Genomic DNA, 24,358 nt, shown 5'->3' with positions numbered 1-24,358 from the left:
GTGGTCGTGTCAGCTGCCGTGGATATTACACGTCGCTGGCAAACGCACACGAGAAATAACGCGCCTACAATCTAACAACCTAAGTAATTCATATCTACATCGAACACATATAGGTAACTTGTCGCTGAAGAAGTGAACGTCCTTCATTCATGGCATGACAATGTGTCTGCATGGATATCAGGATATCAGACACAACACACAGCGCCAAATTGGGCGAAGGACCGTGGACCACGATGAGCGGACGAGACATGTGACAAAACATGCATCGCGAGCGCAAGCAGGTAGAGCCGTGCACCACGCACGAACGCATTTATATGACGTTATGAGATATCGCCATCATCAGTCTTCGGCGTCTTCGGAGCGGACCTTCCACGAGCATTAATGAGGTGCATTTAAAAATGTCAACGTTGTTACAAGAAGCGCCTTTATCACGTATCTTTAAACAGAAGACAACGAAAGTATAATGAGCTGAATTAAAGTTGAAAATAAAAACCACCATTGCCTCAGTGCTACTGTTTCAAAATCATAATTTAATGATGAATTGAAAGAATTATCTTATGCTTGTTATGTTTCAGTTGTATCGGGATACAGGCAACCTTCATCGCTATTTATTAAATGACATTTACGACGTGGACCACCTGAAATTATTTTAAACTAGCTTTTGCCCGCGACTTTGTCCCGGTAGTGTTTAATAAAAATGAAATTTGTTTTTACTCTCTTGTTCTAAACATTATTTTAAAGAAATTTTAAAGAATTGCTAATAATGCACTCCAACGCGCCATCTCGGATTCAACTATTTAACTATAACTATGATTGAATCTCAATGCCAACTTTTATTCTATAGAAAAAGGCTCCTTTTAGCGTTTTCCCGGCAATTATTCAAATTTTTCTCAACGTAAAAACCATCCTTGGACATTAACAAACATTTTAATAAAAGAATTGGTCAAATTGGTCTTGGCCTTGTTGAGTTATGCGCTTACCAACATATTTTACAATTCATTTTTACATTATAGATTAAAATTTTTTTATTTTTAAATTATTTTCAGTATAAATGTTTTTATGTGAGTTAATGTACCGGATCGAATGTGATTTATTTGCATCGCTTCCGTTAATAACCGCATCAATTACGATCCAATTACAAATTGCGCTCATTTGCAGCGTTTACCACTTGCATCATTCATGCAAGCGCATGCGTACCAACTTGTGTTGAAGGTAATCGTTGATATCATTTATAAGACATCAATTTCTTCACAGGTATCGTTATTACGTCTTCAATTGCGCACACGTTAACCGGATTTAATGATACCTTCGAACACTCTTGAATACCATCAATACTAATTATTTAAAAACTTGTTGCTTGAATGTGATTTGACACACAGAATTACACAAGATGCTTGGCTTGTTAATAAGTTAATTAATGATAATTATATGCTATACAAAGTAGACCAACCTTACGTTTGTAGTTTTGTATTTTGTAATTGTATTTGTAGTTTAATTAAGAATTAATTAATTAATTAAGTACTGTATTAATTTCTCCTATTGAAATGTACGTTTTTGTTTATATTGAATTTATAAACATCGTGTTATTTTATTCATGCTGATTTTTTAATCAATATTAAATAAACAATTTTTAAATAAAAATATAGTAATTATTTTTAATAATATTGTAAATGTTTTAAACGTTTAAATTGTTTCCTTGAGTTTTTAATGATGTGCTGATATTGTAAAACAACCAGTTATTCTATTATAAATCACAGCACGCTTTATTAAATTAATATTGTTCTATTACAATATATTGGTAAATGCCAGACATGTCAATGATTCAATATAATTAATCAATTTGTCCAATAATATTTGTTTAAAGTTTAAACTAAACGCGTAACTATTGCAACTATTTATGTACAGACATTTTACAAACGCGTTTTCATTTTTTGTAAATGCGTAAAAATTTTAAAAAATATTTTCTTATTGCATCATTTTTTAGAATGTATCTATAGTGTATATGCATTTATGAAATTTAAACTATGAATTTATTGAATGTTTGTGTTTTTAGTATATGTAACCCAACATACAGCTTTTCTTCAGGTTTGTAACTCAACTAACAAACGAGCTTTTGATAGATTTGAGCTTTTCGGTTCGCATGCCAGAAGCTAGGGAGCAGCACCCTCGGTAAAAGCTTAATAATGGGGGGGTAGCAGGTAATAGGAGGGTTGTGAGGTTTCTACAAGAAGACGCCATTTTATACTAGCATACAGTGTGCTTTTAGCTTTGATAGAATAAAATTGTTTTCATGGACAATGACAATGAAATATGAGCTTGAAATTGTTCAAAATATATTTATTGAGAGTGTAGTAGCATGAATATACATCAAATTAAATGAAAATACGTAAAACAATTGTTATTAAATTAAATATAAACTTAATATTGTTTAAAATAAATTTCTTGGGCGTTTAATGGAATAAATATATTACTAATCGATTTAAGAATGCAAAAAACAACTGCAGTTCTTAGTAAAAATGCAAATTAATATAATTAATGCAACAAAATTAGTTTTATTTGCTTAGGAAATTAACTTAAAGGAGGTGTTTTATTTTTTTTACTTTGATTTATGAACAAAACAGACTTTAATATACAATTTATTGCGATTTAGTATTTTTGCTTCTTTGATGAAGTGTAAAACGTGCCGAGAGGTCTTCCATCCGTAAGATACCTGTAGAGACGAGCTTCTGACTTGAAAATTCATAAAACTACAAAAGCCCGGATCTACAGGGTAGATCACGAATGCGCCTAGTTTTTACACATTGCTGACCCTTCTTGAACACCAAGGAAACTTGTAAAGTTAAATTCCATCCTTCAATGTATCTAAAAAATAAAGAAAAGTTAATTTATATTTTAATCATAAGACTCTGATATAAATTAGATCATTTAAAACACAGTCATTATTCTAACGAAAATTATGAAAACAACGTTTTAGTAAAAATTAATTAAATCCTCCTGCTTGCTTCTGCAGAGTCAGGTCCAAAAAGCATTGTGTTTTCTTCTGCTTTCTTGCAAATCATAAATTTAAAGCATAAAAAGACGCAAAGCGCTCGCACAAAAGCCACGCCAAAAAAAGCGGAAGCTGCGGCGTCACATGCGGCCATGGAGCAAAGGGATGAAAGCTGGATGAAAGCCGCGCGGGCGGGCCGGGGAGAAGACGGCCCGCCACACGGCCGCGCGGCGAGGGTGCAGGGCGAAAATCACTGATCGTTAGTTTTGCGCATGTACGAAGCGGCGTGCACGCGTGAGCGAGGGGTGGACGACGCAACACGTTCAACCCTTTCGGTCGGCGACGCGATGTTCTCGTCGACATCGGCGGCGTACCCCTCATTGAATTATTCAAAACGTGCCGGAATGAAATGACTCTGCGTAAAGCCTGCAATTAGAATTGATTTTTATATTTAAACATAGAAAAATTCAAATGTTACAATGAATTTAATATCAAATTTATAACGAAAAAGAGTAGAATTTTAGTAATTTATAAAAATAAAAACAGGTGAATGCTTTTGTTTGAAATTCCAGGTAAAATTCGACGTTTTTTAAGAATAAATGATGACAAATCGTAGTAAAGTATAGATAATTGTCGCAAGCTAAATTTGGTTGCTAAAATTACACAGGAAACCTTCAGAACTAAACTGAAAAGATCACAAACAAAGAAAAATGTTTAAAGCGCAAGAGGACCGCCTGAAATTCTAAAACCTAAAGGTTAATCGATTTTTAAATGCTGTTTCTGATTCTTACCTTTTGATATTGTTGATTTTCTTATTTTTTATTTGATTTTTACTATATTTTCGTCGAAATTTAGTATTGTTAATATAAAATTTTATTTTTTATTATTCTGTTAGTTTTTAATGCTTGAAAATATTATTTCTTTGTCACTTTTATCAGTTTGTATAACACCGAGCCATTTGTTTTGATTTTTCACGTGTGCACTAATACATTTCCACCCGAATCTCGATATTAATCCGATCACACGCTTAAACTAGTTGATCGCGATTGTTTTCTGGTTGTTTTGCGTTAAAATTGCTGATTGTTTGCACTGATTTGAATGAAACACTGTGAATATTTGGAGAAGCGCGCGGCGCTAATTGAAGACGAAGCGTCCCGACGCCCGCCACCGTCGACGCCGACGCCCCTAGTCCCGGATGCTGTGCGCTCCGCCGGCTTGCACCCGGTTGCCAAGCGATGCCGCGCGGCGCGATGGCGTTCGTGCACCCCATCCCGCAAGCGACAACGAAAACGAAACCGAAAACGCCAGAGAAGCGGCAAGGGCACACGGGAACGGGGAGATCTGTGCGGCGGCGACACGTACCTACTTCGCTTGTATTTTAGGATGTGCGCGAGTCAGGCACCCCAAACTGGACGCGGGCAATTTTGATAACTGCGTGGCGTCTCAGAGGGTAGACGCCGATTTGTAGCATTTTGCGCGTACCTTGCAGCCATTTCGGCGATATTATGCTCACATGCTAGGTTTCACCCTCTGCTCCATCGGCCAGTCGGGACATTCTTTATCATTTTCGGTATTTTATGTGATATATTCGAGTCTTATCTTTGTTTACGACTGTTAAAAGTAAAAATACAACGTTATGTTATATTCATCCACAAAATATAGGTATTTACTTTGATTTTTTTTTAAATTTATTTATTTATTATTTTACTTATTTATTCAGTTATTTAATGATTAGAAGTGTTAAACGGCGTTAAAATTTCAATGCAAAATTAAATTCTGATCTAAAACACTCATAAATCTCTCAAACATTTGCTGGCTTATTAAATGAAAGCGGTGTTAATCACCGTACGACGTTTACGAAAATAAATCACTTTTATGATACCTGAGCCCACACGGAACGTTCGCAGTGAACTCTTCATTCTGCGCGTTGTTTATTCTTCCTTAGCGTGCCAGCGCAGCAGGAAAGTACATTGCATTGCCACCTGACGGCAAGTAGAAGCTTTAGCTGCGTACAGTTCCTGTTAGGTGCTATTTTCATGCGTTTTAAACAAAAACCAGTATAGAATTATACTGCAATAGAATGAGTTGGAGGGAGCAGTTGATTCGACTTTCACTTTAGATAGCAAGTTTGTTTTCAGCAGGAAGATGGCGCAGTATTCCTGTTAGACATTAAAAATAACTAAATTTTGTGTTTTTATTACATTTTAAGTTGATTAATAGTGTAAAATTTATTTGTGTATATTTTTAAACATAATTTTAATGTTTTAATGAGAGTTGCAGATGATTTAGTTTATTTTTTATTAATTTATTTATCAGTAGTAACTCTTTTTCACACAAAGATGTCACTACGCTGCACTTTATTTATTTATGAACAATTATTTCAACACGTTTTACGAGTATAAACCTTAACAACACTTTCCACACACTTAGATACGTTTTGTTTACTTATTACAATCGCAGAAATCTTTGATTAATAAAATTTTTCTTTTCTGATGTGATGCAACAAACCGACGTATCGCAACTGAATCTCCACTCCAGTACTGATCATCACTAAGGTCCAGAACATTTTAGCAACTTCAAACACTAAACGCCACGGGAGTCATGTGTGAATGAATACTATACTCGTTCGTACGTGAGAGAGCATACCGTATGGCAGACCAACCCCACAAAGTCTCAGGGGTTTCATTGTCGAGCAGCAGCGAAAAGGCCATTAAGATTCGTTTCGATTCAACTATGCACTATATACCTACATATACAGAGTGTTAATATAATCAAACCACTTGTTTCAAACAAAATAAAACACACGCAGAGCATTTGAAACACCCAGTATCCCCTAACACGATTATTTATTGCCTTTTTTTCATTGTGTATTGTGAAACGTTTAAGTTTTCACTCACTACGGTTGAATGTTTGCTCGTTTCTGCGCTCAGTCACACTCATGCGTGCAACGCAATAAATAAAATAAATATTTTAATAAAGCCGATTATGTAACATTGTGCATGTGCATCGCATGCATAGTCCTTGCAACTCCTTGTTTGCACTGCAACTCGACCCGATCTCACCCCAATCGCGTCGTCGTGAAGTCGTAAAGTCGCAAAGTCGTGCACCCCCCGAGGCCAATGCCATCATTGCCGGCGGCGAAAGGAACGCATCCGCTTTTTAAGGGCTGCGTGATGCGTATGTACACCGGCGACTTTGTTGCTTGTCAAGTGTCGCAAATTTATGGCCGTCAGGACTATTGTGTATTCCGTGCACAATACAAGTGTGTGATAATCGGGAAATTTTACAGATTCAAACATCTACGGAGTAAAACACAAAAAAATTAAACAAAGTAAAATGTAAACATTTATTAATACAAGATTTTTGATATTTATGCAGCGTAGATTCGAGTATGTTTCTTGGTGGTGAATAATTTTTGCCCTGAATGTAAAATTTCCACGATCGAATTCGTTTGGGCGTTCGACATTCGACGCCGGCAGCGTACGATATCCGCGATGCGTGTGTGCAGGGCGCGCATTACGCGAAGGGACCGGTGGCTGTCGAGCTGTGCGACAGCTGTGCGCCGCTCGATTGTCTCAGGATGATTGATGATTGAGGACGGCTGGCGTTGCCACTGCCGCTGCCGCACACGAGCACCCCGATTCTTCGCTCACCGTTCTGCATATAGGTACACGCGGCTGTTACTTGCGGATGCTACTTGCCTCAGATACATCGCAGGGATCACTTGGTTACTTTTGCTTTCTCGCCGTCTACCCCTATTGAAAGCAATGTCAATAGGAAACACCGAAACTAAAGCATCGGAACTAACTAAACTAAAATTCCCGAAAATGTTTGAAATTTTATTAATCTCACAACGCGGATATCCAAATGAAATCCAAATAAATCGGTTTTTACGTTCGGTGTAAGATTAACGCATTAATACATTAATACATCCGGTAGAACACGGGAAGTATCCAAGTTGGAGTAATTCCAAAGACCTTCTTCGAATAACCATAGTTTTGCGGACAAGAAACACCTAATTCGGGTGTTAATCGCTTAATCATTTCCGTTTGACCTGATGGGAGACTTTCCTGTTACGATTACCCCAAGTTAAAACCACCTACATTCAAATATCAACTAAATTCAACATTTTAAGTTTTTACATCGAGTGTAGAATGATGTATGGTGGTGTTGGTGGTGGCGGCCATCACTCAAATCAATTCGTCCGCGCCGAATCTGTCGTCTCCCTTCTCTCGTCCGTCAAACCCCGTGCGCGCTCAACATCCCTTCGAGTTTACGCTCACGCTTACATCGCTATCACATGACTGAGTAAATTTACATTTTATTGAAGCATCTCACACACAAATAATCCACAACATCCTCCGAAACGTTTTAACCACATTTTAAAAATAAAATTAAAAAAAAAAGAACAGTTAAGCAGTTATTATTAAGAAAAAAATTGAAGTTTTTGACTGTTTCAAGTCGCTGGATAAATTATAACAATTATCCACATGTGACGCAACCTGACGTAATGGCAGGTGAAGGTTGTGCGCGTTCCAAAACTGAAATTTCACAAGAGTAGTCGATGCGCGCTTCTATTCGGATTCGGCGTCTAAGCGGCACAACGCGCGGCGGCGAAAACGTAAAAAAATTATAAACTCGTTAAGGCTACTCGGCTGGTCCTCCCGAGCAATTTTCTACATGGTTTACGCGCGGCGCCGTTTTTTCTGCTTTATTTTCAGCCCGTCGACTTGTTTGCGGCTATTATGCCGGCTCTCGCAGTCGCTTTCTATTAAAATTATAGCAATTTAATGCTTTAATAGCGCTCAATTTCACAAGATAAAATAATTTGTTGTACAATTTATTTAATCACGCGACGCATTCGATCCTCAACATCTATCTGTTTAAAAACTGGGTTAAAAAATCATCATTCATCATTGAAATGTAAAATTTGTTATGCAAATATTTAGAATTTTCAATGTCTAGTCAGGGTATCAGACTGGGCAACGGCGCGCCAATCGTCCACACCCCATGCGACTACTTCGATAATTCCTTCAAACCGCAGACGATGATACTTTTATTAGTTATTAGCATTTACTAGCTGTGAAAATATTACAGCGCCGTGCTGTGGGATTTTTAATGTAACGCGCTTGATGATTATCTCTCAAAGTTGTCGGCGTCGGCGGCGGCGTTGCTGCGTTGCGCCCCCGAAGAGGGCGGTAGGTACGCGACTCGGCGTCGACATATGCTTTTATCTAAATTAAACGGCAGTATTTTCATTTCCTCCGCGGCTTCCCGGCCTAACCTTTTCGTGCGCCAAGAATACCAGCAAAACATCATGTACAGGATGATAAAAAATGTTTTACCAAAAAGAAAAAAAACATTTAAGAGATAAGGCTTTCTTGTGTGTTCATTTTATTAATCAAATTGAATTTTTTGGTCAACAAGCAAACAAAATGTTAATTTAATTAATATTTATTCATAACAATAAAGAAAATTGCTATAAAATTATTTTTTTGAACTGAAAATATCAAAAAACTGACAAAAACTGTTTTTTTTCGAGCGAATTTACTATTTAACTGATTTTTTAAAAATTTTAACGCCATCTGTTGACAACAAAACCAAACATTCATATATTATGTAAACATAATCATATTACTCTGTATATCCCGTTTGGTAGTGACACTCCGGTAGATGTTATCCCCGAATTCATGGTTCCTCTCCAAGCAAGAGAAGCACCGGATGCAACCGGAAGTCGCCCGCCCTCCATGCTCTCCAACTAAGTTTAAAGCAACCGCACACTTTAAATCCCCAAACACTGATATTATTCCACCAAACTTTTCAACATCACCTTCTTATCACCGAAAATAATTGTTATCCACTATTGTTTATACTTATCGCCACATTTTTAGAACTACTGATTAATCCAGCTTGAACGAGTCGAACATGTTTCATTCCTCAACTTCCCAACACTTGATATTCCGAAATATTTTTGGAATTGTCGAAGAGTCAAACTGGATAAACGACAACAATGTAATGCAAAAGTCACCGAGTCACAATTGAATATTTTGTCACGCGAGTTCCACATGGCATTAGAAAGTTTCTGTGTTTTTTCCGATTTTGGGCGAATTTCATCCAAACGAAACTTAAAAGCTATAATTTACCATTTACCTACATGAGTATTGATTATTGCTGGTGTCTAATATTCCATTATTGCGTGGATGCGTTGTTCAAACAAATGTGGGTAATTCGATTTACCAATATTCATAATTAATTTGTGTCGTTAATGATGGGCATCTTCCTATGACTCCTGAGTGTGTGATTGGTCCTTACTGTTGTTCAAACATACAATAAACCAATAGCGCTTCAAAGTGTACAGTTAATAATTAATTATATGTAAATTATGCATGGATATGTTACATTGAGCGAAATCTATAACTGTGGAATCCTTTGTTTTAGTTTCAAAAAATAGAAACGTGTCTAATAAGCAAAGACATTAAGGTTTATTAATTATTGAATTATTATCTCTTCCACATTGCGATAGAATGAAATAAATACAAATGTAGGTAAATTTTTGGATAATTCTGATATAATATATATAATATTTGTTTTATTCTATAATTAAATAAATTGATATTGGTTTTATATGAAGATCAAAAAATGCATTATTTAGATTTGCTGATAACGCTCTGATGGACAGTTAATGTGTGATTCTGGTGAGAGATATGCGGATATCCTTATTCTAAGCAGCAAATTCTTCATTAGCATTGCAATATTATATCATTACCGACTATTATTCGGCAATTTGCGACCGAGTGGAAACTGAACGTCGACGAGCGAAAGTCGACGCTGCGTCGCGCCATTACAATTTCCCTTTTCGTGCAGTGCAATTGCACTGCAATGCGAATGCGATCGATTATTATTAGCCGGCGAGGTCGTTAAATCGATGAGCGTCCGATTCGACGTCGTCGCCTTCAACCCTGCCAGCGTACAGACACTTGCGTAACTGAAATGGCGTCCGTGTAAGTGCGTTCTGCTACGATTCGCCACGAAACGTCCGGATTCGGATAATGCGTGGCTAGACTCGCGGCGCGCATGCAAATTCAGACTGCAGTCGAGTCGAGTATTTCACCGACTCGATAATCTTGGATTTCCGTCTGACTTTTCAGTTTACAGACGCGGATTACGGCCGTATTAGTGCGTAAGCGATGTAAGCGTGGCATTACAATGCTAAGATGCGACGTGCACAAAAGCCACCAGCCAAGAAGTCAACGAGACACAATTCACAAACCCTCAATAAATTTCAGACAGACCAGTCGCATTGTTAGCTGAAGAGTGGTTCTGATTTCATTCAAAAAATACTCAATCATAAATTATCAGAATTAAGAAGTCACACTTGAATATTTTACGAGCATTTTATGATAGCGTTGTTAAATTGAATGCGATTTAATGGCGATGTAAAATGTTTAATGCGTGATTATAAAGTCATGAATGTAATTTAATTAAGTGTTGATGAATTATCATTAGTAGGATGATAAACTATATCATTTCACACTTTGTATAATTGTGAAATTCAATTATAAACATTTTAAATCTTGAGTTTTGCAAACTTTTTTTGGATTTTTCAAAATTCAAATCCAGATTCAGGTAGAAATAGGGCTTCACGCGATACCGAGACTTTTCTCGTATCGTCTCGGTCTCGTCTCGGAAAAGCGAGATGATACCGAGACGAGACTTGTTTTATCAATTTCTCGGCGATAGCGAGACCACAGTCCCGAGTCTCGTTTTGGTCTCGTTATTGGTCTCGTGAATTTTTTTTTATGAAGTTGATATTAGTAAAATGAGAAAAGGGCCAATATATGAAATCCAATATATGACCATCTGTGAAATATTTCTTTTGTATATTCGAAAGAACAAGTCAGTAACCGAATATCATGACCTTCAGTGTTCATGTTGACCATATTTTGTAGACAACTTAATAATATTGGGATAATTAATATTTTAACCTATGTATGTATTTTTGGAGTAATTAAATTACTAAACTTTTGTACTGCAAAGATTTTCAATGTTTTCTTTACACTTAAAACCATTAAATGTGATAAAAAATATAAGAACAAAGGCTTCACGGGTATCGCGAGACTTTTCTCGTATCGTCTCGGTCTCGTATCGCTTTTACGAGACGATACCGAGACCGAGACGATACTGTTGATAGTCTCGTCCACTCTCGTCTCGTGTGAAGCCCTAGGTAGAAAGAATTTTTCTGAAAATTGGTTCAATGACATGACATTGTTTACTATCGCACTAAATTTTCAAGTGGCGGATTAATCACCTGCTGGGTTTTCGAGTGGCGGATTAAGAATTGGAAATATTTTTCGTTTCGGACCGACCGGATTATGTTAATCCCAACTGGTTATTCTATTTCGTGTGCTTTATATTTTAAAAATCAACAATATGCAAGTTTTCAGAGAATTTTGAGATAAAATTTGTGCATCCAAAGCAAAAACAAATACAAGTTTGAATATTATCTTCTGCTATCAAGTGTTTGAGGTTCAACTTAGGTAATCATTGAACATCTAGTGATTTCATAGAAAATTATTACAACTTGTTTGTTTGTAATCTTAAAATATGCAACCAAACATATTCACAATATCTGCAGAATAAAATAGTATTGATATTCTTGGTTGTTCTTGTTGTTATTGATGTTTAAATAAGAGAACACAATTTGTTTTTCGTATTAACCCTTATTGTGACCATCTTTGACAAACAAACAATATTTGCACAAGCAATACCGGGTAGTTTTATTATCTTGTTTACGTGAGGCCTGAAATCATCGAGTTGCTCTTTGACCAGGTGTTGTAAAACACGGAAAAACCCAAATTTGAGAAAAATATTGATGACTCAAAGGCATAATGATTATATTGCCTTCAAAACAAGTCAAGAAACATCAAAATCTAACAAGTTACAAAAATAAATGTAAATTTGTATTTTGTTATTGTTGTTATTATGATATTTGTATTATTATTTTTTAAATCACGTATCAATTCGTGTTTGTATGACTCGCGTAGCATTTTGTGCGTGAAAGGTTTATTTCAATAGAAATAAATGTGCAGCTAACTTAACAAGAAGTGAGTTGAAGTTTGTGACACCTAGAAAAGTGACATCACGTACGCCGATACCGATAACAAAATATGAAATAAAAAAGAATTTCATATTTGGAAAAGTAAAGTTACGTGCGGCAAGCGAACGCCTCTATGTATGTGGTTCGATAGCCGATAATTAACGTCTACGTTCGTCGCCCGCGGGCCTAATTACTGGTTTGGGCGATTTGACAATTTGACGAGTTTCCAACGATTCGAAACCACAACGAGCCGCAATGGAAAGACGCAATGACATTAATGTTAAACCACCACAGTTGCATTGTTGTGACAATTACGAAACTTAATTGTCTTCGTCGTGTTGCAGTCGAGTGCAGATGGAATTAAACGCGCAATCAGTCTTCGGGAATCAATCAGACTGACAAGATAGTAATTTTCAAAATTTTGCATATTGAAAAATTTAAAATTAGTAAAAAAAAGTGTTGATAAGATAAAATATTAGTGAATCTATTAATAAATTTTAAAATATTTGATTTTACAATAAATTTAAAAAAATTTAATTTTGTTATAAATTTTTTAAGTTTTTATATTCAAATAAATAAATTCAAAAATTTAAATTTTCGTGAATCTGACAAAGAAACTTCTTAAGAGACAAAGTGCAAGTGCAACCCCTTAACCCCCATACAGTCTTAAGCTGCCTTTTAAGCCTTGTATCTCTGCGCTCATTGGTCAGCTAGTGAAAATGCAAAACAACGTAAATCTGCATACCGAGCTTAAGCCCAACGCCGAATATAAATTGCGCCGGTCGAACGTCATCGAGCATCAGTCTTCGGTCAGTGTTGACATCGATGACAACTCGTCAGAAACATCGTCAACAACCCCAACTACCAATAAACAAACATCCGAAGACAACAATTGCAACATCGACTCAACAAGCGACGTAACCAACAATACCAAAAGTGCATCGACGAAGATGGAGCAGATCAACGACGAGGTCTTCATCGACGAGATGAACAAGCTGTCGGAAACTTTAGCTGACGTCGAAGAGCACGAGCATGTCTCACCGGCTGAAATGAGCATCGCCCGCCAGATTCACTTTGGTCTCGATGAGAGTGATCAGAGCATCATTGGAATGCAGCAACCGATGACATCACTCTCTCCTGTTTCTGAAGCATCGCAGACTTCACCACCACCGCCGTATCCAACAACAACTGAGGATGTGTTACCGAATTTGATCAGCCTTGATGTGATACCACCGGTTAATGAGGTAAGGTTTTTGGTAACTCTTTAAATTAAACAAAATTTTTATTTGTTTTTTATTTTATTTTCAGATGAGACCTACTAGTTCTTCAACAGTTGGTAGCGTGAGTCCAAACTGGAACGACAGCAATACTTACATTCAACTGGAACCTAGACAACAACAACAGCAGTTGATGGAACAACGACATCGTCAGCAAGTCATGGCAGCTCAACAAGAACAGATTTTCTACCAAATGCAAGCCCAACAATATATGCATCAAGGGTATCAGGGTCTTTATGATCAGAATATTCAACATCGTGGGCATTCCATGCAACACAATCATCTGCCACATATGCAACCGCTTATGCAACAACAAGTTCCACAACGTCAGATGGGAATTCCACAACAGTATCGCCCAGAATACCAACAATTTAATGGTAAGTCATGAGTCACCATTGATATTTAAAAACAATTACTAACATTTTATTTATTTATTTTTTTATAGATTATCCTATGACCCAACAATATGGATCTCCTTACAACCAGCAGAGTTTTGGTATGTCAACACCTAGTCAACCAATTGCACCAATGGCACAACCTCTTCACATCCAGCAACATCTTGAACAACAACAACGTCAGCAACTCCTGGAAGAACAACGCCGTAAAGCTGCTAAACTACAAAACCACTCGCATGCTATGGCTCCCACTGGAAACAAAAAACGCACCCGCACAGCCTACACATCTCATCAACTCATGGAGTTGGAACGTGAGTTTGCTGAAGGTAAATACGTCTGTCGCAGTAAGCGTACTACAGTCGCTCAGGAATTGGTCCTCACCGAACGCCAAGTGAAAATCTGGTTCCAAAACAGGCGTATGAAGGAAAAGAAGGATTTGCAGAAGCGTAATCAAGCAGTTGCTGACAGCCCGGATTCCGAAGCAATGTCTGAAGCATCATCCTCCGGCGTTTCATCTGCAGCCAGCTCCCCAATTTCTTCATCGTCATCTACTGCTTCAATTTCACCAAAATCTGAAATTAACTCCACCAGACCAGCTCCCAAGGCTAAAACCAGCGCTAAAAAGGAGAATCAATCAATTGTAAGCAGGCTATTGAGTCATTCACCACAAAACTCTTTGAGGGCTTCCCTGGTTGCATCTTCTGCAGTGTCATCCACATCCGGATCTCCTATGATGGCATCCCCAGCAGTCTATGAAATGGACACTGTACAAATTCCATTGGACAGCATCTCCTCGTATTATTCTAGCTTCCAACCAGAGAATGGTACTGCACCAGCTTGGAATCAACCTTCGCAGAGTTCCCAAGTCACCAGGATGTTGCAGGAATTGCAAAAAGAACGCGATGCTGTGTCTGCCATGCAGAAATCAAACAAAGAAGAAGATGATACACAAGACATTGACAATTTGAACCCCACAATTGGTTCTTGGTTTTAAATTTTTAGGTTAAGTGCGTTAAATTGTAAATATTACTAATAACCTGACAAACAAATACTATTTTTGTTGATTTTATTATTTAAAGAGGCTAATGCCGTACTAACACATGCAATCATTTCGTCGACAAACGTGTAAATTTTGATTAATGATTTGTTTAAATATTTTCATATTGTAATTTATGTTAGAATTAAATTTAATGTAATTTCTATAGCTTTGTAAATGTTATCAAATTATTGATAGATAAATACATTTTAAATAAGAATATTCCTCGCATGTCAATCATTGGATTCACCGCCCACTTTTGTTTTCTCTTGGAAAGGCACCCTAAAGAGTAGAAAATCTGCCATCTTTTTTTTTTTTCATATGTCAATTTTTAAGTTTTTGTTTTTTGGGACACAACTCTTTTTATTAAAACTTAAAAATTGCGCAAACGATCGGAATCGTATATTAAAACCTCTGCCGGGCGCGCGGCCATTAATCATTCTCTCGCTCGTTCCGTCTCGTCTGTCGCGTCGCTCCCTCATGTCTATTTTGCGTCTCCGCGAGAGGGGTAGCTCGCGTTCGACCCTCGCTGAAGCATCTCCCTCGTTCTGCCAGCATGCGATGTCTAAATGTACCGAGACGAGATGACATCGGCAAACATTGCACGAAACATTTACAAAAAAATGTGCAAAGACAAACAAAATTATTATAATAATTACAATAAACACTGTTTTATTTATTTACGCATATTTGACTGATTAGATAATTTTATGTATTATTTTTGTGTGGTTTGAATTATTTGATTGAATAATTTCATAATTAATTACGATTTCAATTTGCACTCGCATTAAAAGCATCCACTTGTAGTAGTCGCGTGGGTGCGAAGAGTTTATGGAGTCTTTATAGACTTTAGAGCTCCCGCGGGATTATTTCGACACAACAATGATCTCGTGGGGTCGTAGCGTGGCTCGGGAGCCTTTCGCACGCCGTTTGTCTCTTTCCCAAACGCTCGCCGTGGTCGGAAAATTCTATTCACTTATGCAGAATGTGTCCCGGCGTTACCATATTGTATAATGTAAATGCGACTCTAAATCAAAGCTGTAAACGTGTTGCAAAGATTTAAAACAAAGGCGCCTGTTGATCAGACTTAAAATTCAGATTTTATACAAGTTTATTTACATAATTATGGTATTATTTACAATTGTTTAACATATATTGGTAACATATAATTATATTATTGTCAATATTATTGTACATAAATAACAATTTTAAGATTAACATTTTAAGATTTTTGTGTTTTTGATTTTTTCTTATTGCGGCGATTCTGGAACCAAACCTTAACTCTTCGTTCTTCTACATTTAGTTGTTTTGATAGATTAGTTAAGTCAGCATTACTTATATATTCATCTTGGTCAAAGTAATAACTTAGAATGGAAAGTTGTTGTGTGGAAAATGTAGTTCGACAACGTCTCTTGTTTTGACAATTGTTTTCGTAGAAAGCATCCTGGTTAATTCTTTTTTCTGTAAAAATTACATAAATTAATATAAAACAAAATTTTAAAATAAAAATTAGATATAATAACTTACTTGAATCTTTTTTGAAAGTTGATTCAGGCAAATAAAAAACTTGCTGATCCAATACTTTGACTTTCTTTTCTTTAGGCACCGATGAAGTAGGTGAAAACCTTTCGGGGGTTTCTGGTGTTCGGGGTAAACTAACTGGACTCATCTGTAATATAAACATTATTAGTAATTAAATTTTAAACATTCTGTAGATTCTGTTACTTACCAAAACATTCATTAACTCATCCAGAGTCATTGCTGGTTTTGCAGTGGAAGCTGATGTTTCAACAGTTTGACAATTGTCAACTATTGGATAAATTGTAGTTCTGGTAAATGATTTCGGATGATTGTCAAAGTATGAGCAATCAAAGTTATCAATATATTCGGAATATTCCATAGGAGTTTTGGTTACGCCACTTTCCAAAACAGATTGGAAATTCATATATTCGTATGTATCTTCTGATTTGTTATACTCAATTGAAGATAAAAGCATTTCAACTTCTTTCGGTGGTAAAAACTCCGCATTATTCAATGCGTTTAATAACTCTTCATTCGCCACCAAATTTGCCACAATTTCGTTTAATGTAGACATGGTGATAGATGTTCAAAAATTATTTGAATAGTTGCTTGTTTGATTGTTACAACAAAACTAAAATCAAACAAAATTTGAATATATTTATATATTTTCAAAGTGTTAACGCCCTCTTGGAATCGGATGATGAGTTCAAGTGGGGTTACACTTGAATTCCCAAGTTTTTAATCGGCTTGGTCCAGGTGTCAGGTAAGCTGCCTGCGGATTATATACGCAATTAGTACGTAATTTGTGTATCGCCAATGTTAATCCTAATCCTCTATTTGTGCACTAGATACCAAATATATGTATTTCAATATTTATTACCTGCCCATTTTGTCTTTTGTGAAAATTGTAAACAAATTTACTGAATATTATTGAATATTGCATCAAAACAAAATGTGTTGGTATTTCCATATCTTCTTGGATTTGACATTATTATCTTTATCGAGACAATATTCTGGTTTTGTTATAGATTTTGACGTAAATTCAACTCGTTGTGAAATAAATCTCACAATGCAAGGCAAGTGAATGATTTAAAATCAAATAAAATCAAATGTAAGTCTATTTATTTTTTGTTTTAATAGAAGAATCTTTAAAACACAAGCAAATTTGGCGACCATTTGATGTACATGAGAATTTAAATAGTCCAATCATAAAGCCGTATGAACAACTGCGATATAAACATTTTTCTGGATTCTGTCAATCTAATTCTAATATATTGTCTAGTTGCACAGAAAACCCGAACAATACATTAACAAATAGTGAGTATTACCGATAAGTGGCAAATTAAATTACTAGCAAATTGAATTAACAATAGTTTTACAAAACAGAGATATTAATATGTAAATCAAAGAATCGCTTAACAGCGATTATTTGAGCAAATGTGAAAGTTAAAGCATTTTCTTTAATTTGTTTATTAGCAAATTATTGTTTTAGGTAACAGTGATAATATATCTGTTATTATTGATTTAAGTAAAAGTGCACAACCGGAAACTTCAAGTGAATTTGGTAAAACACAAATAATAGAAACACACAGAAAAGTTAGAGAATTGTCACGTCTCCATTCTGTTTTACAACCTTTACAGAAAAACACTATTGTAACAAGTAAGTAATAGTATGTAAAAACTGTATAATTTACTTTAATTAACATTAAAAAATTGCAGAAACGTTATCAGATTCTGATAGATCTGATGCTATTGTTCAAAATTATGATTCAAATGCACTTCCTTTAAGCCAAATTGATCAGATTGAACAAAATGAAACAGAAACTGAAAATGAAAGTGTGAAAAAAGTTCCGAAAAAACGCACTCGTACTACATTTAATGCTACTCAGATGAAGACTTTGTTAGCTGCGTATTCTAAAAATGATCATTTAAAGGAATCTGGAATAATTGATTTGAGTAAACAATTGTCTATGGACGTTAAAGTAATTAAAAGGTGGTTTCATAACCATCGTCAAAAAGTCAAAAGGAAAAAAGTTATAGACGAAGCAAGAGATAAATTATTGTTCGACAAAGCATACGTTCTTTTCGGTGGAGAATATATTTCCATAGAAGAATTGAAGAATAACTCCAAAAAGCATAATTAAACAGAAATGCATCAACAGGTAACAATAACTTAGTTGTTATTTTGACGCAATTGGTAGGTATGACGAAGGAGTGGCGCCTGACTTAATCCTTCGTTAATCCCTAATGCTCGACGCTGATTGGCCGGTGATAGCCTCTTCACACCTATAAAAACAAGCACCATTTTGAAATTGTTATCATTTTTATCTAATAAACATAACGGTCAACATCTCTGAAGCTTTCAAGATGGGTCCCCGTATCGAAGAACTTTTTGGTGCTGTCAACGACGAATATCTATTGGAATTGTGTAACAGCCTCGCTGGTATGTCGGAAAGTGAAGTGGAAAACTTGCTACAAGATGTAAATATTGACGAAGTGCTTCTTTCAAATCCACTACCAAAAGAAACCATCCCAAGTTTTGAAGAAATTGTTCCCGAAACACTCTATGGTAACACAATTACACCTATTGACTATAATATTTTGAACCAATTTGATATCAACTTGCTTGATAACCATGTGACCCCAAGTGAAAATGCACCAATAGAAAATTCTTCTGATATAAACAAGTCACGAAAACGAAAACGTGAAAATGCAAACGCTGAAGACGAAATGGCTGAATTTCTGCAATTTAACCAAGTTAAACGTTCTAAACGCAGACCTGTCTTTAGTAAAGCACAAATTGCTGTACTTGAAACGGCATTTGCTGAAGACAAATACGTTAATAAAAAAAGACAAGCTTATTTATCACAAAAAGCTTGCATGTCCGCGAATTCTGTCAGGATGTGGTTCCAGAACCGAAGGACAAAACTTAAAAACGCTAAACCCCCACGTGTTGAAGACTATTCCAAAGCTTATGTTTTTGTTAACGGAGGATATGTGAAAGTGATGACTTTGATGGAAATGGAAGAAAAGAACAAAGAAAACTGTAATATTGTAAATTTTTAAAATTTTGATATGTGTTGAATTATTTGTTAAACAAAATGTACCTGTATATAATGTCATAGTAATGTATTGTTGACCATATTATATGTTATATAATGAATTAGAAAAATATAAGAATTATTTTAAGCACATTTTATTTGTTTTATTATTGGTCTTGTTTGTGTTATAAATAATATAAATTATGACGTCATCGCAGGTCACTAACCTGTTTAGTTTTTCAAAACAGAGGCAATTAAGAGTACCACCCGCCGGGGGTAAAGGTCATAATAAAAGGATTTAAAATAGCAAATTTTTAAATCTTCTTATAAGACGTTTACTGCGAGTGCAGTTCAGACTTCTATTTGAACTTACACAGCAGTTGAAAATTCCCCACTCTAGATAAAACCATCAAAAAATTATTTTATACTTGTAACATCAAATTGACATGTGCATATCACCTAATACCGACGTATTAACAAAATGAACCAAGATTTTTTATCACAATTCGATCAAGCGTTTTGTTTTAATGACAATAATCAACTTAGAAATGGACAATTATCACCACCATACTCAATATCTTCATCTTCCTCATTCGATGAACATGTGCCTTGTGAGGTTAAGGAAATTCCACAACCTGTAACAGCAGAATTTGAGATTAATGAGATATTAAAAAACTGTACAACGAAAAATCGTAAGTAAAGTCTTTAATTTAAAAAAATTTAAAATTACTATCAAGTTTATTACAGGTGCTGTAAAACATCAACGCACAATTTTATCAAGATATGAAGGAACTATTCTAGAGCATGAATTTGATCAAAACGCATTTATAACCCCACAACGAAAGAAGGAATTGTCCAAATTGTTATCAATGAGTGAATATACAATCAAAACGTGGTTTCAAAACCGACGCTTGAAACAAAAGAGACAATTGATTAAAATGAATCAAAAAAATGTACTAATGACGATGTGTTCAAGTTTGAATCAAGGGGCTGATGGGCGTGAAGTTTACGTAGTAAAATGTTATAAACATATGAGTGGTGGCACATGTACCGTATTAAAATAATTAATAGATACTAAAATGACCTAAAAAATATAAATAAACTTTTAAATGTTTGAATTTTGAATAATTTCTCTTCCAAATCAATATTTTTCTCCAGTCAAAAAGTTTGTAAATTTAGTCCGGTAACTTTTGGATTCCACCCATAAGTCTCAAAAATTCTGCACACTGCTTGCATGGCAGATGGAAATCTTCGCGCGGGTGCATTTATAACTTCTCCACATAGTTTAAAACGCCCCCGAAGCGGCGATAAGGTGGCAGCTGTTCGTGATGTCGAGAGATGAATTTTATTTCAATATTTGATAGTTTTCTCCCGGGCAGCGCTCTCGTGCGGCGCATAACTTTGCGCGAGTAATGTGCACACGCGTCATTTCACATTTATTTTATTTTTCTCATAAAATCGCACAATAAAACATGTTTTTCGAATTTTTAAATGCCGCAACCGGAAACTTGGAAAAAACTTAGGCGGAAGTTCCAGCGCCATAAAAACAACAGGCTGAATCGAGGAAAAGGAAAATCTGAATGTGGAAGTGCGGGAGAAAGGAGAGAAAAACTAGGAAGCAAACTGTCAGCTGCTAAAAATTATTCTGATTATGCTAATTTTGCTTTCTTCAACCCGTCGACGATATCTACACCACATTTTATATGGCTAAGATTTAGAATTTTGCGTTTTAAGGGTTTTGATTTGGTTTTCAATTTTTAAAATGTTTATTTTTATTTAAACAACTTTTAACAATAAAAATAAACTCTGAGTTTCCTACAGAATATTCAGAAAGTCCTAATTGAATAAATTTTATCGATAATTTTTGGAATCTTTGATTTTTTATAGCTTTAAAACCAAATTTTCAAACATTTTTTTAAATGATATTCAAACGTCAACCTATAATAATAAGACCAATTTGGACAATTCTTTTTTTAAAATGTTCGTTAAAGTCCAAGGATAGTTTTTACGGCGAGAAAAATTCGAATAATTGCCGGGAAAACCCTAAGGACAGCCCTTTTCTATAAGATAAAAGTTGGCATTGAGATTCAATCATAGTTATAGTCAAATAGTTAAATCCGAGATGGCGCGTTGATGTGCATTATTAGCAATTCTTTATGTCATTATTTTATTTTTAAATATAATTGCGAATCTTATCGATAGAATTGACACATACTATGTTTAGAACAAGAGAGTAAAAACGAATTACATTTTTATTAAACACTACCTGGATGAAATCGCGGGCAAAAACTTGTCAAAATAAAAATTAGTAAAAAATATATTAAAAACTTAGTAAATTGTATTTTTTCCTTTACTTGTATCAAAAATTGTAAATATTTAATACCTTACTTTCCCATTCCATTTGATTTTTCATCTCGATTCACTGCGGCGTCCCCTCGCCTTCAATCGCACCGGCCTGCGAAAATATTTACGCATGGAACGTGCCATCGTGATGAGGCGCAAGTCGTTTAAACGTTCGCACATTCAATCAATAACATTGATGTCGTGTATTAAATTTTACGCGCTGTAGAACTTTATTTCTTCGATAAACGATCAATTTTAAAAGACATTGTCGAAATTATTTCGTTTGCGTATTAATGCTCTCAAAATAAACACAAATATTTATAGCATTTTGAAATAAGTGCTCGAAATGAAATAGAAAAACACGTCAGTCAAAGATGCGCGACGGTAATTAGCGTCTCCGGCTCACTTGACACATTGCAGTCAACACTAGCGACGCGAAACAAAATCAAATCTACGAGCAAGGTAAACAATAATACAAATACTTGAAGATTTCTCGTCCACGATGCGAATGACAAGTTTAAAATGCTTTTAAACAAGCGATGAGTGAATGGGGACCTAGAATAGTTAGTAGTAGTTTTTTTTTAGTGAATAGTGAATGAAAAATAAAATCAAATTAAATTTTCCGGTGTAAATAATTTATTTTTGGTGCGTTTGCATGGTTTGCTGCATTGATAACCTAATCATATTCTCGGAGACTCCACTGCGCTTCGGGACTCCAGTTAAATGCGATTTTACTGTCAACGCTCGACATTGACGCGCCGTGGCGATATCGCTGATGGCAGCCAGATAGGACCGCTTCCTATTCCTCTCATCCCCGAACGTCGACGTCGGCAGCGTCTTCATTTACGCCGCGATTTTACGAGCCGCCCGCAGGATACACGAATGCCAGGCGCGTCATCGCACGCTGGAAAATGAGTGCTGCGCGCACACAGCGAGGGTGTGAGTAATGAGCGCGGCGCGATCCTGCCAGCCCGCCGCCGGTGTTATCTATCCGCACGGGTATTAGCGGTGCGCGCGCGAGAAAAGGACTCGCCGATTCCGGCATCAGCAGGCGCGTATTGTGGATGTGGCGGGATCTCGCCGGCTGGCTTGAGGAGTGCGCGCCAGCCGCACCGGAGGTGGGATATCGGCGGGGATCAATGACGAGTGTACGGAGGCTGAAATAAACGAACGTGCGGACTGGGGCGGCGCGCAGAAAACGAACGGTTAATAGGTGTTGGGTGATAACGAGGATGCGATAACAGGGGCGACGCTTCGACGCTAAATATACTGGAAACGGAAAATGCATGATCAATGCGATTCCTCCGAACCTTCATCATACTTTTTGTTAGGAGATACTTTCATGTACCTTACACAACAAAAATTACACAAATTATTCACATATTCCACTAAAAATCTAAATTTAAAAATTTAATTAATAAAATTTCATACAAATTAAAAAAAATAATTTTGTAAAATACACAATCAATCAATATTTAATCAAAATAAAAATTTATTTTTCAAAATTTAATTCCCCGTTGTGTATGTGAAAAGAATATTTGTTAAAGGTAACAACCGATAGCGAAACTCTTCGCAGTGGAAAACACGCTGATATAAAATATTAAACTTGAATGCTACCGGCATCGAAATATTTCGCGTGCAAAGTGTCACAATAAAAACGCTGCTTTAAACGCCCCGCGGAGGAAAAAATCGCGCGCGCTCATCGAACAGGAAATTAACGCGAGTTCGATTGCAACGCAACCGTGGAAATGGAAGGCAATAAAATAAAGGAAACCTCGAAAGCTCGCAAAGGTGTAGAAACGAACAAACATCACATCGTATTTGTATTTATTTTTTCAGTTTGATGCGATGTGATGTGATGTGATCATGACAATTCAAGCTTATCTCTCTCTAGTAATATTTCCGTTGAGTATTCTATTGATTAGTAAATATATGTAGATGTAGATGTGGTTAATATTTACTCGTTTTTTTATGTTGGTAAATAGATTACGTTTTTGGATTGTTGTGATGAAACGGGCACTTGACGTCGGATGCGCGGGATAGAAAGTTCGCATTGCACTTGTTCACTTGTGGAGTGGCCGCGTGTGGCGGCGGTGATCCATCACTCGGGTCGCGGGCGGAGGGGCATGTTTTCCGCTTGCGTATAACGCGCAGTGACAAGCCACTGATTGCCTCTTATGCGATAGTTAACCGGAGAGTTAGCCCCGTGGATCAGCGTCAACTCAAGATGCGATGAATCAGAATATCGCAACATGCGTGTCAATACTCGACGAGATAACAACCCATCCTAGGGTTAATAATTAAAGTTTTTTTTTTTACCACAAGCTTGAGTTGAAATATTAGACCAGTTTGCTAGGCAGGTTGAGTGAGACCCAAAAAAAAAACGGTGAATCGAGTTATGCACGCCGAAGGTGCTCCGCCCGCAATCGCTCAAACTCGAAGGCTTTTCTTTCGATCCTCATTGCAACACACATGTGTAGATGTGTGAGTATCTACGGCGGAAGATACGAAAGGCCGATGGGCGAGCGCGACTCTCCCGAGCCGGGGCGAAGACAAATCGAATGTCAGCCGCTAATAAGTATCTAGCGATCGCCTGGACAAATGTATTTCCTTGCCTCCTCGCCTCCTCGACATACACGCGTTCTTTCCCATGCCAACT

The 24,358-nt window shown here is 36.3% G+C and overlaps 3 protein-coding genes and 2 long non-coding RNA genes across 5 annotated transcripts; 4 read left to right on the top strand and 1 right to left on the bottom strand.

Moving 5' to 3' along the window:
- The first annotated feature begins 12,720 nt into the window (after positions 1 to 12,720).
- Positions 12,721 to 14,871, top strand: LOC135790757 (putative uncharacterized protein DDB_G0268364). Its single transcript, XM_065301030.1, has 3 exons — positions 12,721 to 13,330; positions 13,395 to 13,740; positions 13,809 to 14,871. The coding sequence occupies exons 1-3, from the start codon at positions 12,806 to 12,808 to the stop codon at positions 14,750 to 14,752; spliced, it is 1,815 nt and encodes a 604-aa protein (XP_065157102.1). The 5' UTR covers positions 12,721 to 12,805; the 3' UTR covers positions 14,753 to 14,871.
- A 1,103-nt stretch (positions 14,872 to 15,974) lies between these two features.
- LOC135790760 (uncharacterized) lies at positions 15,975 to 16,760 on the bottom strand. Its single transcript, XR_010547863.1, has 3 exons — positions 16,524 to 16,760; positions 16,322 to 16,463; positions 15,975 to 16,255 (listed from the first exon to the last, which is right to left on the bottom strand). It is a non-coding gene; the product is annotated as an uncharacterized lncRNA (long non-coding RNA).
- A 302-nt stretch (positions 16,761 to 17,062) lies between these two features.
- On the top strand, positions 17,063 to 19,449 carry LOC135790758 (uncharacterized). The gene is made up of 5 exons (XM_065301031.1): positions 17,063 to 17,078; positions 17,344 to 17,391; positions 17,456 to 17,632; positions 17,808 to 17,975; positions 18,035 to 19,449. The coding sequence occupies exons 2-5, from the start codon at positions 17,385 to 17,387 to the stop codon at positions 18,457 to 18,459; spliced, it is 777 nt and encodes a 258-aa protein (XP_065157103.1). The 5' UTR covers positions 17,063 to 17,078; positions 17,344 to 17,384; the 3' UTR covers positions 18,460 to 19,449.
- LOC135790877 (homeobox protein NANOG-like) lies at positions 18,683 to 19,381 on the top strand. The gene has a single exon (XM_065301162.1). It carries the CDS (start codon positions 18,683 to 18,685, stop codon positions 19,379 to 19,381), a length of 699 nt encoding a protein of 232 aa, XP_065157234.1.
- A 149-nt stretch (positions 19,450 to 19,598) lies between the features above and the next one.
- LOC135790759 (uncharacterized) lies at positions 19,599 to 20,470 on the top strand. Its single transcript, XR_010547862.1, has 2 exons — positions 19,599 to 20,048; positions 20,104 to 20,470. It is a non-coding gene; the product is annotated as an uncharacterized lncRNA (long non-coding RNA).
- Positions 20,471 to 24,358: the final 3,888 nt, after the last annotated feature.

This window comes from Atheta coriaria, unplaced genomic scaffold, assembly GCF_025399875.1.
Source record: "Atheta coriaria isolate IRGN ID8LTWV9N9 unplaced genomic scaffold, Caltech_Dcor_3.1 hic_scaffold_4_pilon, whole genome shotgun sequence".
Classification (NCBI taxonomy): domain Eukaryota; kingdom Metazoa; phylum Arthropoda; class Insecta; order Coleoptera; family Staphylinidae; genus Dalotia; species Dalotia coriaria.
Note: the sequence above shows the minus strand (reverse complement) of the source record. Positions and strands in the feature narration are given on the sequence as shown.